This window comes from Pseudoliparis swirei, chromosome 10 (assembly GCF_029220125.1).
Source record: "Pseudoliparis swirei isolate HS2019 ecotype Mariana Trench chromosome 10, NWPU_hadal_v1, whole genome shotgun sequence".
Taxonomy (NCBI): Eukaryota; Metazoa; Chordata; class Actinopteri; order Perciformes; family Liparidae; genus Pseudoliparis; species Pseudoliparis swirei.
In genome coordinates, this window is record NC_079397.1 from 16305159 (window position 1) to 16318650 (window position 13492).

The following is a 13492-nucleotide window of genomic DNA, read 5'->3' on the forward strand; positions in this document are numbered from 1 at the left end:
TGTCTTGATGAAGTCGTCTGAGAACAAATGCCTTTATAGATTTCTGAGGTGGGGGGGGGGTTCAGCAGCTGAAGTGAGTGTCTTTCATAACAGGTATCCTCCTCCAGAATTGTAAACAGGTGGTGTGGCTTTGAACAATGTTCGGATGCATTTAGACAGAAGAAAACACGGACAACTCTCAGACTGTTACTGTCAATCACAGTAAGCCCGCCCTAAAGCATCCCCTGCTTTATGGTCTGTTCGACTCTCAATGACCGTAATGTACTAAATGAACATCATGCTGTGTTGAAGAAGACTAGAGATTGAGACATAAACTTGTGTCACAATGTTTACTGAGGGAATAAATCAAGAAGGAAGAAGAAGAGTCATTTTCTATATCTGTTCTTTACAATCAGACTTGGCCCCCTGGTGGCCAGGAAAGAGAATGCAAGTTCAAGGCACTTCCACCTTGTCTTTCAGGCCCGGTGGTCGCCACCTGGTCAAAAGGCAAACTATAATCTTTAGTGTCCAAGAATATGGATTTTTTTTCCTACGGCTTAACAAGTTGATTAAAACAAAGTGAATCACAATACATACGATAAATAGCACAACATGCACAAGAATAGACAACAATAACGGACATTATACAACTTCATAAGGTATGATAATGTCAGATGTTGTTTTCCAGTTTGTTTCTGCCCCCAGTGGGCAAAAACAGAATGCAGCTTAAATACATTTACACAACAGTAGATACATAAGTTATACTGTATTCCCCTTGTTTTCAGAAGGAATTTTAAATAAAAGTGTCCAGACTATTACACATGATAACAGCTATCCTCTTTATAGTCTTATAGTTAGGGCTGAATCAGGTTCACCTGGTCCAGACCTAGAGATGCTGCTATAGGCTGATAGGCTGCTGGGGGACGCTTAGGATACACTGAGCACCACTCTCTCTCCTCTTCTCTCTCCTTATGGATGAATTTACATCTCTCCATCACACTTTACTCTGATGTGAGGTCAAAGGTCAGGGATGTTTTATGTGTGGCGATTTTAAAGCCTGAGGCACATTTGTACATTTTTGATATTGGGCTGTATAAAATAAACTGAATTGAAAGGTATAGGAAATTATCCTTTAACTTATTTTAGGAATTTATGTTTACATTTTTGTAAGCTGACGACATGATATTCCTGGCGATGTATTGTAGAACATTAGTGGTCCGGTCAGGCTCCCGTAAAGCGTCACAGCTCACAAGGTTTTGTTTTCCAGTTTTAACGTAGAATGGAAAAAAGCCACACAGCTGAAGAAGCTGGATGAAAATGGAGTGGGCCATGCCGGCTCTCCTCCGCGCCCTGAAAGGTGGTCGTACCTGAGATGTTCCAGGGACAGTGAATATATTTAGAGTAAAACATTTTCATGCAAGATAAGCTGGAAACGAATCCGGAAGGATAAGCAGAATAATGAAATTCCCGAAAATGTTGCGTGCATGTGTTGTGAAGCTGCAGGGAGCCGATCCAGCCTGATTATTTTTTGCCTTACTTTTATGGCTGCCATTATTTAAAAAAACATCTGCTGGAAGGAGCTCTGGAGATAATGCTTTCATGAACTTTAGATAAAAGCTACAGCACATTGCTGCAAACTGCTTTAGCATCGCGCATGTCACATCAAACAAACAGCCATATCTCTACCTCTGTTCCTCATTAACGCATGTAATAGACAGGTATTACAATATTTGAAAGAAACAGGATTAAGCAATAGAATTTAAAGCACTGACATTTTGAATCTCCCTTTTGTTTTGTTTTATTGATTTTGTTTTGTGGTTATTTTGTTGGGTTTGGTTTTGTAAGGGGATCGGTTACTCTTAGGCCGCAAGGTGAACATCGAAAAGTCCTTTAGAAAATGAATCCCGCTCCACAGTCGCGCATCTACACAATATTTAGTTCATAAAAAAGAAAGAGTCGTGCTTAGCTACCAAAAAAAAGTCTGTCGCTGAATTTGCCGTCGATTCTCGATGCGACTATGTTTTATGCCGAACTAGTTTCTTCAGAGCGTAATATGATCTTGGTCACGAGGGGTGGCACGGTTCGACACGTGATCGGTCTACACCAATGAGGTAGCTGCTTTTTGTCAACAGAATGGCAAGATGGCGTCCTCGAGCAGTACGGAAGACGAAGAAAATACAACGGAATATATGAATAAATCAAAAAACAAACTTTGTTTTATGCATATTACTTCAGTCAAGCACGAGGAGGTACATTATTTCACCACTACACGATGGAATACATACAGGACAAGCCTACAAACGTGGCTCGGGTTGGACGGTGAGTCTCGGGACGTGGCTGAGAACTTCAAACACTGTGTCGATGTGGAGTTTGACAATATTCCCGAGGATGCTGGCTTCCATCACACGTGCTACCGTAGATTTACGGACAAAAAATCCATGGCAAAGGTGGAAAGACGTCTCGCACGTGAGAGACAAGAAGCGACGGAAGACCACGAGGCCATTCCATCGACTTCTGGCGGCACGAGTCCAACAAAGAAACTGCGATCCAGGTCAGGGCTGCCAATCGCAGGCTCTGGCCCCGTTCTTCCTGCCCTGGGCATAATTTGCCAAAAAAAGGAGAAGTTCGTCAACCGAGCAGGCAAACGACAAAGGGATACTCTGTCAAAGGCTGAAACATTAACAGCAGGTAAACACACACACACACACACTGTGGTTGAGTGACTGAAAGGTACAATTATGTGTGAGATATGTCAACAAACTCATGGAGCTATCCTTTTTGTTTTGTTAAGGCCAATTGCAGAAAGCTGCCGAGTTGAAGGAGGACCAAAGTATTCTTTTGCATATACAAGACAAAGACTGTGTGGCTCTGGAGGTGCAGGACCACAAAGGCTGTTATAATCAGTACACCAGGTTTTTGATGAGGCCTGAAAAACCAGAGAAAGAACAGTAAGTTATTTATTATATTGCATTTCAAGGAGCTACTAACTTAACATTGCATAAGTAAACATTCAATCTGCATTCTGTTGTATGTGCACACAATCACAACACATATTCATTTATTTCCTTCTCATTCATATGTGTTCTAGGAATGAGCCCACGTTTGATGTCAGCGATAAGATATTCTGTGAAAGGATCATTCGCCAAAGGCTGCTTGTCAACCAAGAGGTGCTGAGAATGGGCCAGCTGAGGAAGGCCTTCATTGAACTGGTGAAAGCAAATGAAGGTCTTGATGCTTGTGACTGTTAAGGAGGGTGTACATTGTCTGTTCGTTATTTGTTGAAGACCTGCAGTGTGATCATGAAGAATGTGACACAAGGGTGTTTTTACATGCACAACATGCTGCACGGGAGCATAAAGCTGTCATCATCAAGAGCTCTGACACTGATGTGGCAGTCATTGCTGTAAGTGTGCAGACAGATTTCCCATGCAGTTTATATGTTTTCACTGTTTTGTTCTGTTGCAGACAGGATATGTTGAATCAGAGGTTGACTCGATTACCAAGGTGTTTCACATCAGCTCTCGGAACCAGTGTGTGTTCAGCCTTGATCGGAATTCACACATTCTCTGGGTGTGACTCCACAAGTGCCTTTTATGGCAAAGGAAGAAAAAAAAGACATTTTCTGTTGCATGTGAGAAAGGTGAGTACCTAAAGGCTTTTAAAAGTTTAGGTACTCACTTTAACTTGGAGCAGTCAACATTTGCACTTCTTTGCCAGTATGTGTGCCACTTATATGATCAGCCAGCTGCCGATAATGTCAATGAAGCTAGGTACAAGGCTTTCTGTATGGCATCATCAGCCTTGCCAGAAATATGCATTCCCCCAACTACTGATGCCCTCCAACAGCACTGCAAAAGGGCAAACTACCAGGCTGCAATAATGAGGTCCTGTCGCAAACAAAAAATAAGTGCTCCATCACCTGCTGGATATGGTTGGCAAATAGAGGATGGGACCTTGCACATCACCTGGATGACCAGAAATCCGGCCCCTGACAGTGTTTTGCATGTCATACACTGCGGCTGTAAAGGTGCCTGTGAGACAGGAAGATGTTCCTGTTTTTCTGCAGGATTGTGTTGCACAGACTTATGTCGTTGCTGTAATTGTGCCAACACCAAAGACACCGAGCAACTGGAAGACAACTGTCCTGACACTGACAGTGAGGACTGAGCGTCCTTAATATGTTATTTCTTTTGTAGTTTTGTACAGTTTTATATATCAGTCATATTTTTCATAAAGATTGTTTCTATTGTTCATCAGTGTTGTTTTCATTTGTGGAAGAATGAATGAACGAACGAACAAATGGTCATTGGTATAAGTACAATTACTGCCTTTTACTGCCAAAAGACTGTACGTCCTACTTTTACTGCCAAAGACTACGTCTTTGCCTTGATTTCTTCAGTGTGTGCTGGGTGTTCACAGTCCATGTTAGATCGTCAGTAAGGTGTATTCCCAGGTATGTCAAACTTGATCTAAATGACTTAACATAAGCATAACATGATCGTATATTTGCCTCATTGTTCTTATTGGACGCGGCTATGTATACAGCACTATTTAGAATCCATTTAGCCCACTTTTAAGGGTGTTTTCCTCTTTATCGGTAACGTTGAATCCAACCACGGGAGCCGCCATCTTGCCATTCTGTTGACAAAAAGCAGCTACCTCATTGGTGTAGACCGATCACGTGTCGAACCGTGCCACCCCTCGTGACCAAGATCCTATTACGCTCTGAAGAAACTAGTTCGGCATAAAACATAGTCGCATCGAGAATCGACGGCAAATTCAGCGGCGGAATTTTTTTTGGTAGGTTAGCACAACTCGTTCTTTTTTATGAGCTAAGGATTGTGTAGATGCGCGACTGTGGAGCGGGTTGAAACGAAAACAGTGTTCACCTTACGGCCTAGTTGTTGTTTCCGTCCGGATTGTCTCCCGGTGTCATGACGTCATGACGTCAGCGTGCTAGCAGGAAGTAGACGGAGCCGAGCGCGTGTGGAGGAAACGTCTGTCCGTGAGTTCGTGAACATGTGTAACGTCCCAGAGCTGATATGTTTAGTGAACCAGCGACTGACTGCGGCTGCTGGAGAGATATGTGGGCTGTTTGAAGACACAGCAGAGCACGAGGAGGAACTGACTAGTTTAAAAGAGGAGCACGAGCGCCAACGGAAACGACTGGATGCCATGTTCAACCCGAAAGTCCGGTTACAACGAGCAGGTTGGTTACGTTACATTACATCACGTGTCATTTAGCGGACGCTTTTATCCAAAGCGACTTACAATAAGTGCATCAACCTAGAGTACAAACTAAGAACAACAAGAATACAGAAAGTAACATTTCCTCAACATAGTCGAATTACAAAAGTACCATAATAAGAGCTATTTAAGTACGGTGACCAGATTTGAGTTTGTGAAAAGAGAGGGGGGGGGGGGTAGTAGTAGTGTATAGCATGCAACTAGTGGAGGCGGCAAGGTGCTCAGTGTTGCCAGATTGGAAATGGTGAAGTATCGTACCAAAGGCTCAAAATGGTCGTATTTGGAGGATAATTATCGTGTATCTGGCAACCCTGAGATCGGTCGACCAATGACTGTTCTCTCTACAGTCAGAGCTCGCGCAAGAAGGTGGAACGTAAGGGAGATACCATTTCCAAAACTTGTAAGGGGTAAATAATAGTTTGTGAAAGACCTAGAGAAACACAAATATCCGACGAAGTAAAATTCCGGACGTTTTTGGAATCCCTGCCGGACGCATTTTTTAGGTCTAAAAAAGAGGACATGTCCGGGGAAAAGAGGAACGTCTGGTCACCCTAATTTAAGTGCCACTGAAGTGCTAATCTGTGTTTTAATCCAGATACTCGGAAAATATGTGTTTTTAGTTTCCGGCGGAAGGTGTAGAGACTTTCTGCTGTCCTGATGTCAGTGGGGAGCTCGTTCCACCAATGAGGAGCCAGGACAGCAAACAGTCTGGATTTCCAGTGATTAGCTCGAAGTGCAGGAGCCACAAGTCGGTTGGCTGTTGCCGAGCGGAGCGATGTACGGTGTGACCACATCCCGGATGTAGACGGGGCCCGATCCGTTCGTAGCACGGTACGCTAGAACCAATGTTTTAAAGCGGATGCGAGCCGCCACCGGTAACCAGTGAAGAGAGCGGAGGAGCGGAGTGGTGTGGGTGAATTTCTGGAGGCTGAAGACCAGTCAAGCTGCTGAGTTCTGGATGAGCTGCAGAGGTCGGATGGCCTTAGCAGGTAGACCTGCCAGGAGGGAGTTGCAGTAGTCTAGGTGTGAGATGACCAGAGCCTGGACCAGAACCTGTGCCGCCTTCTGAGTAAGAAGAGGCCGTATTCTCCTGATGTTGTGCAGCATGTACCTACAGGAACGCGCTGTCGCAGTGATGTTGGTCGTCAGGGAGAGTTGACTGTCTCGTGTCACCCCGAGGTTCCTGGCAGTCAGGGTAGGGGCCAACACAGAGCTGTTGAAGGTGGTAGTCAGGTTGTGACTGGGATTTGCGCCATTTCCTTTCCGTCGCTCGCAAGGTGGCTCTCTCGGCGAGCACCGAGTCAGACGACCACGGAGCCGGAGAGGATTTGCGAACCGGTCGTGTCTTAAAAGGACAAAGAGAATCAAGAGATGAAGACGGGGATGAGAGGAGAGTGTCTGTGGCAGAGTTAGGCTGCATGAGTGAGAAGGAGTCAGTTGAGGGGAGAGCAGATAGGACAGAGGAGGCCAGAGAGGAGGGACAGAGTCTGTAGATATGGGTGGGTTATCAGTACCAGAGAGTGAGAGAGTAAGAGATGAAGAAGTGGTCAGAGACATGGAGAGGAGTCACAGTGAGGTTAGAGGTAGAGCAGCTTCTAGTGAAAATGTAGTCAAGGTGGTTGTCGGCTTTGTGAGTAGGAGGGTATGGCGGACTCAAAATGACTTGAGTATAAAATAAATAAATAAATGCATGAATAAATAAATAAATGCTTAAATAAATGTATAAATAAATGCTTAAATAAATGTATAAATAAATATAGGAATGAATAAATAAGTTATAAATCAACAGGACATCATTCAATAAATATATCTTTACATTTCTGTATTTCTTCATTTATTTATTTCTCTATTTACGTGTCCACACGTATTTCTTCATTTATTTATGTGTGACATTTACGTGTCCGTATATTCAAATGAGCTGGGCGGTCCGAACCTCTGTCTAAAGCATGATTGGTCACAGGAGTGTGATGCACCTGGTGTGTTGTGCTCTACTACTTCTGCCTGGCACATGAAGCTGAAGTTGGCTCGCTCAGCTCACCGTTAGCAGAAGTTAGCCTAGACAGCTTTTTGACTTCAGCCGTTTATCATTTCCATGTACACTGAGTACAGACTCGTGTTCTTTTGGAGTCTGGTCTTGGGAGTTTGGTCTTGGGAGTCCAGACTCTCGAGGACGCAGGACGGTCTTTCTGGTCTTGTGACGTCACCACATCAACTGTTCTTGCTCATGAATTTCCTCCAATTATTCACTGTAAAATACTTTACAGTGGAGTAGAATGTGTTGCGGTGTTCACTGTCGTTTGGCGTAGGCTACGAATAAACGGTAATAACTATACAACGTCTCGTAGCTTTCCTGACCCAGGGTCGCTACAATATGAAGTTATGAATCTTAACCCTCAGTCAAATTGACGTAACGTTATCTTTTAATAAATAATAAACTCATTCTGCTCTTTAGATCCTCCAAAACCTAATTATATCTCATGTTTAGCCGCTGAGACGTCAGAGCCAGCGGAGCATTTCAAAAAGTCCTGCCGAGATCAGGCTTCTCTCGGCGGCCACACAGCGAGCTGACCGCCCGGCGCTGCGGAGCTCAGTGGTCCCGCGAGCAGGACCTCAAATCTCCGTCGCATATCCTTATTAGGCTGAATCTCGATAAACCGACCACACATTTTATGCTTAAACTACTAACTTCTCGGCTGAAAACATCCTTAAATTACATTCTGTGACTCAACAACAGTAGTATTTAGAATGTACAGACAAGAATGCAAAATAAACGCTGTTCGTCTACAGGTCCAAGTGCTAGGGATCGATTGCTTCTGTCTTGCTCTCCGACTTGACCAATCCTGTTCAACAATGAGGTTCGGACCGCCCAGCTCATTTGAATATACGGACACGTAAATGTCACACATAACTAAATGAAGAAATACGTGTGGACACATAAATAGAGATATAAATAAATGAAGAAATACAGAAATGTAGAAATACATTTATTTAATGATGTCCTGTTGAGTTATAACTAATATATATTAATTTCTGTATTTATTTCTGTATTTATACATTTATTCTTGTATTTATTTATTTATTTATACATTTATTTAAGCATTTATTTATTTATTCCTTTATTTATACATTTATTTAAGCATTTATTTATTTATTCTTGTATTTATTCATGCATTTATTTATTTATACTTAAGTCATTTTAAGTCCTCCATAGGAGGGGAGGGACTGAGTGAGAGGTCAAAGGAAGACAGTAAGAGTAACAGGTCACATGACTTCTGTCTGGATGTTCAAGTCACCCAGAAGGATGAGCGGGGGGCCGTGTTCCGAGAAGTTCGACAGGAGGACGTCTAGCTCTTCCAAGAAATCTCCCAAAGAACCAGGGGGACGGTAGAGAACAACAATGTGTAGTTGAACCGGATGAGTAACCATCACAGCATGGAACTCAAAAGTCAGTGGGGTAAAAAGTGGAAGCGGGTAGAGAGAGAAACACCATTTGGGTGAGATGAGTAAACCTGTAGCTCCACCCCGACCAGAGGGTCTGGGTGTGTGGCTGAAGGAGAAGGCCGAGGAGAGAGCAGCCGGGGTAGACGTGTGATCCAGGTCTCAGTGAGAGCCAGGAAGTCAAGCGACTGCTCCATAGCGAAGCCAGAGATGAAATGGGCCTTGCGGTTGGCTGAATGACAGTTCCAGAGGCCTCCTGTGACAAGGTGCTGGGTGTGAGTAGAACGGGTAGGAAAGATGTTTCTTTATAACTTTAAACTGTCGGAAACAATTCTGGAGGAAGTATTCACATCATGTACTGAGGTAGAGTTACAGGTACTGTACTGCAGTATGTAAACACGTTCATACTTTTTATTATGATACATCACAAAGGTACATATTGTACTTTTTACTGTAGGCTACTACACCTCAGAGGTACATGGTGTACTTTTCAGATGACAGTTTTTCTTCCTCTTTCTGTGTCATGACTTATTGATCTCACTTCTGAGTTTATTTTGTTCAGGTTCTCCCTAAAGAAACCTGTCCTCACTCATTGATAAACCTCTTGAATATTACAGTTCAATTTGAGATTCTTAAGATGTATACATGTATTGTATTATTCTGCACAGATGTCCAGCAGCTGTTGGTGACTAAACCAGAGGTTCCCTCTGAGCAGCATGACTGGAGCTCCAGTCTGGACCAGGAAGACCCAGAGCCCCCACACATTAAAGAAGACCAGGAAGACCCAGAGCCCCACACATTAAAGAAGACCAGGAGGACCCAGAGCCCCCACACATTAGAGAAGACCAGGAGGACCCAGAGCCCCCACACATTAATGAAGACCAGGAGGACCCAGAGCCCGCACACATTAGAGAAGGCCAGGAGGACCCAGAGCCCCACACATTAAAGAAGACAGGAGGACCCAGAGCCCCCACACATTAAAGAAGACCAGGAGGACCCAGAGCCCGACACATTAAAGAAGACCAGGAGGACCCAGAGCCCCCACATTAAAGAAGACCAGGAGGACTCAGAGCCCCACACATTAAAGAAGACCAGGAGGACCCAGGGCCCCACATTAAAGAGGAACTGGAGGACCCAGAGCCCCACACATTAAAGAGGAACTGGAGGACCCAGAGCCCCACACATTAAAGAAGACCAGGAGGACCCAGAGCCCCCACACATTAAAGAAGACCAGGAGGACCCAGAGCCCCCACACATTAAAGAAGACCAGGAGGACCCAGGGCCCCCACACATTAAAGAGGAACTGGAGGACCCAGAGCACCCACACATTAAAGAGGAACTGGAGGACCCAGAGCCCCCACACATTAGAGAAGACCAGGAGGACCCAGAGCCCCCACACATTAAAGAGGAACTGGAGGACCCAGAGCCCCCACACATTAAAGAGGAACTGGAGGACCCAGAGCACCCACACATTAAAGAGGAACTGGAGGACCCAGAGCCCCCACACATTAAAGAGGAACTGGAGGAGCCCCCACACATTAAAGAAGACCAGGAGGACCCAGAGCCCCCACACATTAAAGAGGAACTGGAGGACCAGGAGGACCCAGAGCACCCACACATTAAAGAGGAACTGGAGGACCAGGAGGACCCAGAGCACCCACACATTAAAGAGGAACTGGAGGACCAGGAGGACCCAGAGCCCCCACACATTAAAGAGGAACAGGAGGAACTCGGGATCAGTCAGGAAGGAGTGCAGCTTCAAGCGCTGGAGGAGGCTGGTGTCAAGTTTCCATTTGCTCAGTTCTCAAAGTCCACTAAAAAAACGAAACATTTGAAAACAGAAAGAGATGGAGAGGAAGACGGATCCAGATCAGATCCAGATAGTCCTTTACAACCGACTGCTGATGAGACTTCCCAATCCTCTAAATGTGAGACTGATAACAGTGATGATTGGAAGGAGACTCAGGAACCTCTCTCTCATTTAAACCCTTTGCAAAACAATGAAGTCCTTGAAAGTGACGTGGACTGTAATACTGGAAAAACATCAATAAGCTCCTCTGGAAGCTTTGGCCACAAGAGACACTCTGGAGTCAAAACAGGAGAGAAACTATTCAGTTGTTCAGTTTGTGGTAAAACATTCAGACGAGCGAACGCTCTGAAACTACACTCAACTGTCCACACTGGAGAGAAACTATTCAGTTGTTCAGTTTGTGGTAAAACATTCAGACTAGCGAACACTCTGAAACTACACTCAACTGTCCACTCTGGAGAAAAACTATTCAGTTGTTCAGTTTGTGGGAAAACATTCAGACGAGCGAACGCTCTGAAACGACACTCAACTGTCCACACTGGAGATGAACTATTCAGCTGTTCAGTTTGTGGTAAAACATTCAGACAAGCGAACACTCTGAAACTACACTCAACTGTTCACACTGGAGAGAAACTATTCAGTTGTTCAGTTTGTGGTAAGACATTCAGAAGAGCGAAAGCTCTGAAAGAACACTCAACTGTCCACACTGGAGAGAAACTATTCAGTTGTTCAGTTTGTGGTAAAACATTCAGACAAGCGAACACTCTGAAACGACACTCAACTGTCCACACTGGAGAGAAACTATTCAGTTGTTCAGTTTGTGGTAAAACATTCAGACTAGCGAACACTCTGAAACGACACTCAACTGTCCACACTGGAGAGAAACTATTCAGTTGTTCAGTTTGTGGTAAAACATTCAGACTAGCGAACAGTCTGAAACTACACTCAACTGTCCACACTGGAGAGAAACTATTCAGTTGTTCAGATTGTGGTAAAACATTCAGACGAGCACGCAATCTGAAACTACACTCAACTGTCCACACTGGAGAGAAACTATTCAGTTGTTCAGTTTGTGGTAAGACATTCAGAAGAGCGAACGCTCTGAAAGAACACTCAACTGTCCACACTGGAGAGAAACTATTCAGTTGTTCAGTTTGTGGTAAAACATTCAGACTAGCGAACAATCTGAAACTACACACAACTGTCCACATTGGAGAGAAACTATTCAGTTGTTCAGTTTGTGGTAAAACATTCAGACGAGCGCACAATCTGAAAGAACACTCAACTGTCCACACTGGAGAGAAACTATTCAGTTGTTCAGTTTGTGGTAAAACATTCAGACGAGCGCACAATCTGAAACTACACTCAACTGTCCACACTGGAGAGAAACTATTCAGTTGTTCAGATTGTGGTAAAACATTCAGACGAGCACACAATCTGAAACGACACTCAACTGTCCACACTGGAGAGAAACTATTCAGTTGTTCAGTTTGTGGTAAAACATTCAGACTAGCGCACACTCTGAAACGACACTCAACTGTCCACACTGGAGAGAAACTCTTCAGTTGTTCAGTTTGTGGTAAAACATTCAGACTAGTGCAGAGACTGAAACGACACTCAACTGTCCACACTGGAAAAACAAATTAGTGGTACATTTTTCTTTAAAAAATTCTCTCTTCTCTGTGATTTAAGAAAATCACTATTGCATTGATAAGATCATCAGAAATAAATGAGACATGGTTAAAGCCCCATTATGTCATTTTTCCCCTTTAGCGCCCCCTTCAGTTTTTGAGGTATTTAACGTTTACTTCAGTGTCGTAAATACCCAGTTACGATAGATGCAGCCCGGTAGAAGCAATCCGACGACTGTTTCTATTTTGGATTTATACCAACGGGCGGGATCACTAATACGAAGACTGCGCAGGAACACTGTGAACTGGGCCCAGCACCTACCAGACTAGGGTGAAGTAGCGCGGGATTGAGCAGCGCCGCCACGTTTCCGCCTGGTCGCTCAGCTGTTTGCCAGCTTTTGGGGAGGGGTGTGTGTGCGCGTGCAGTCATTTACTTTTGTTTGGGGGGACTGCAAAGACTTTGGGACTGTCGGGATCCGGGGATTATACTTCGTTTTGAGTGGGTTTGATTGTTTGTAGTGTATGTGTTCATTTTGGGGGCTTCAGATGCATTGAATTTGATTTAATATCATAACATTTGGGTTTCCGCATATCGACTGTTTTTCTTTTATAGCCATTTGAGCAGAGAGTTACACCAGAACTCGCAGATCCGCCCATTCCCTTTTTTGTGTGCGTATTGTACCTTTTCCCCTTGATTGAATTGCTAAGGGCGAATTGTTACAACATAACCAAAAGAATGACAACATTTAGTTTAGAAGACATACCGATCGCGTTTTCAGCCTATATACGTTGTTTTCTAAATGTTTGACTGTGGAGTACGTGTGATCGAATACAATATTGTTGACAACCCCAAAAAGCTACATAAAAAAGCTACCCTTATACTGTAGCTGCGAGCGTGGAGTGGCACTTTATGACATTGCGTAATCACTGCCAGAAAGCAGGTCGAAGTACATCCTCCCCGGAGCGGGCGGCTCCAGAATCCTACATAGCGGAGTTATTTCCCCACTGACCCCCGATGGCAATGGCGGAGCCGCAAATCACCATATTAAAAGTCATTGTATCGGCACAATTTTTTTCAAGCTGTTTATTTTAAGGTACAATTGTTACATAATGTTACTTTAAATACTTAAAAACCGGAGGGTTGAATAAATAAGTTCATTCAGCTACGTTGTTGTTGTTCATGATAAGGTTGAAGAAGTTTTCTCTGCCAGTCTTGACCCTATATGAGTGAACACTGAGTGTTTTATGAGTTCACAGTCTGTGACATCACAGTCGAGGGTTACGCTGGTGTGTGTCTGTCGATATAATTTTTTTTAACTGAACTGAATATGTGTGATCATTTGACCTGAAGCACGACTGGGCCCTGTTTCTCGTACCTGGCTAACGT

General features: G+C 44.0%; 2 protein-coding genes across 2 annotated transcripts; both read left to right on the top strand.

The window, feature by feature from the left end:
• The first annotated feature begins 993 nt into the window (after positions 1-993).
• Positions 994-3227, top strand: LOC130200907 (uncharacterized). The gene is made up of 3 exons (XM_056425481.1): positions 994-2667; positions 2771-2927; positions 3068-3227. The coding sequence occupies exons 1-3, from the start codon at positions 2121-2123 to the stop codon at positions 3225-3227; spliced, it is 864 nt and encodes a 287-aa protein (XP_056281456.1). The 5' UTR covers positions 994-2120.
• A 6311-nt stretch (positions 3228-9538) lies between these two features.
• LOC130200908 (gastrula zinc finger protein XlCGF57.1-like) lies at positions 9539-12441 on the top strand. The gene is made up of 2 exons (XM_056425482.1): positions 9539-9564; positions 10204-12441. Exons 1-2 carry the CDS (start codon positions 9539-9541, stop codon positions 12119-12121), a joined length of 1944 nt encoding a protein of 647 aa, XP_056281457.1. The 3' UTR covers positions 12122-12441.
• Positions 12442-13492: the final 1051 nt, after the last annotated feature.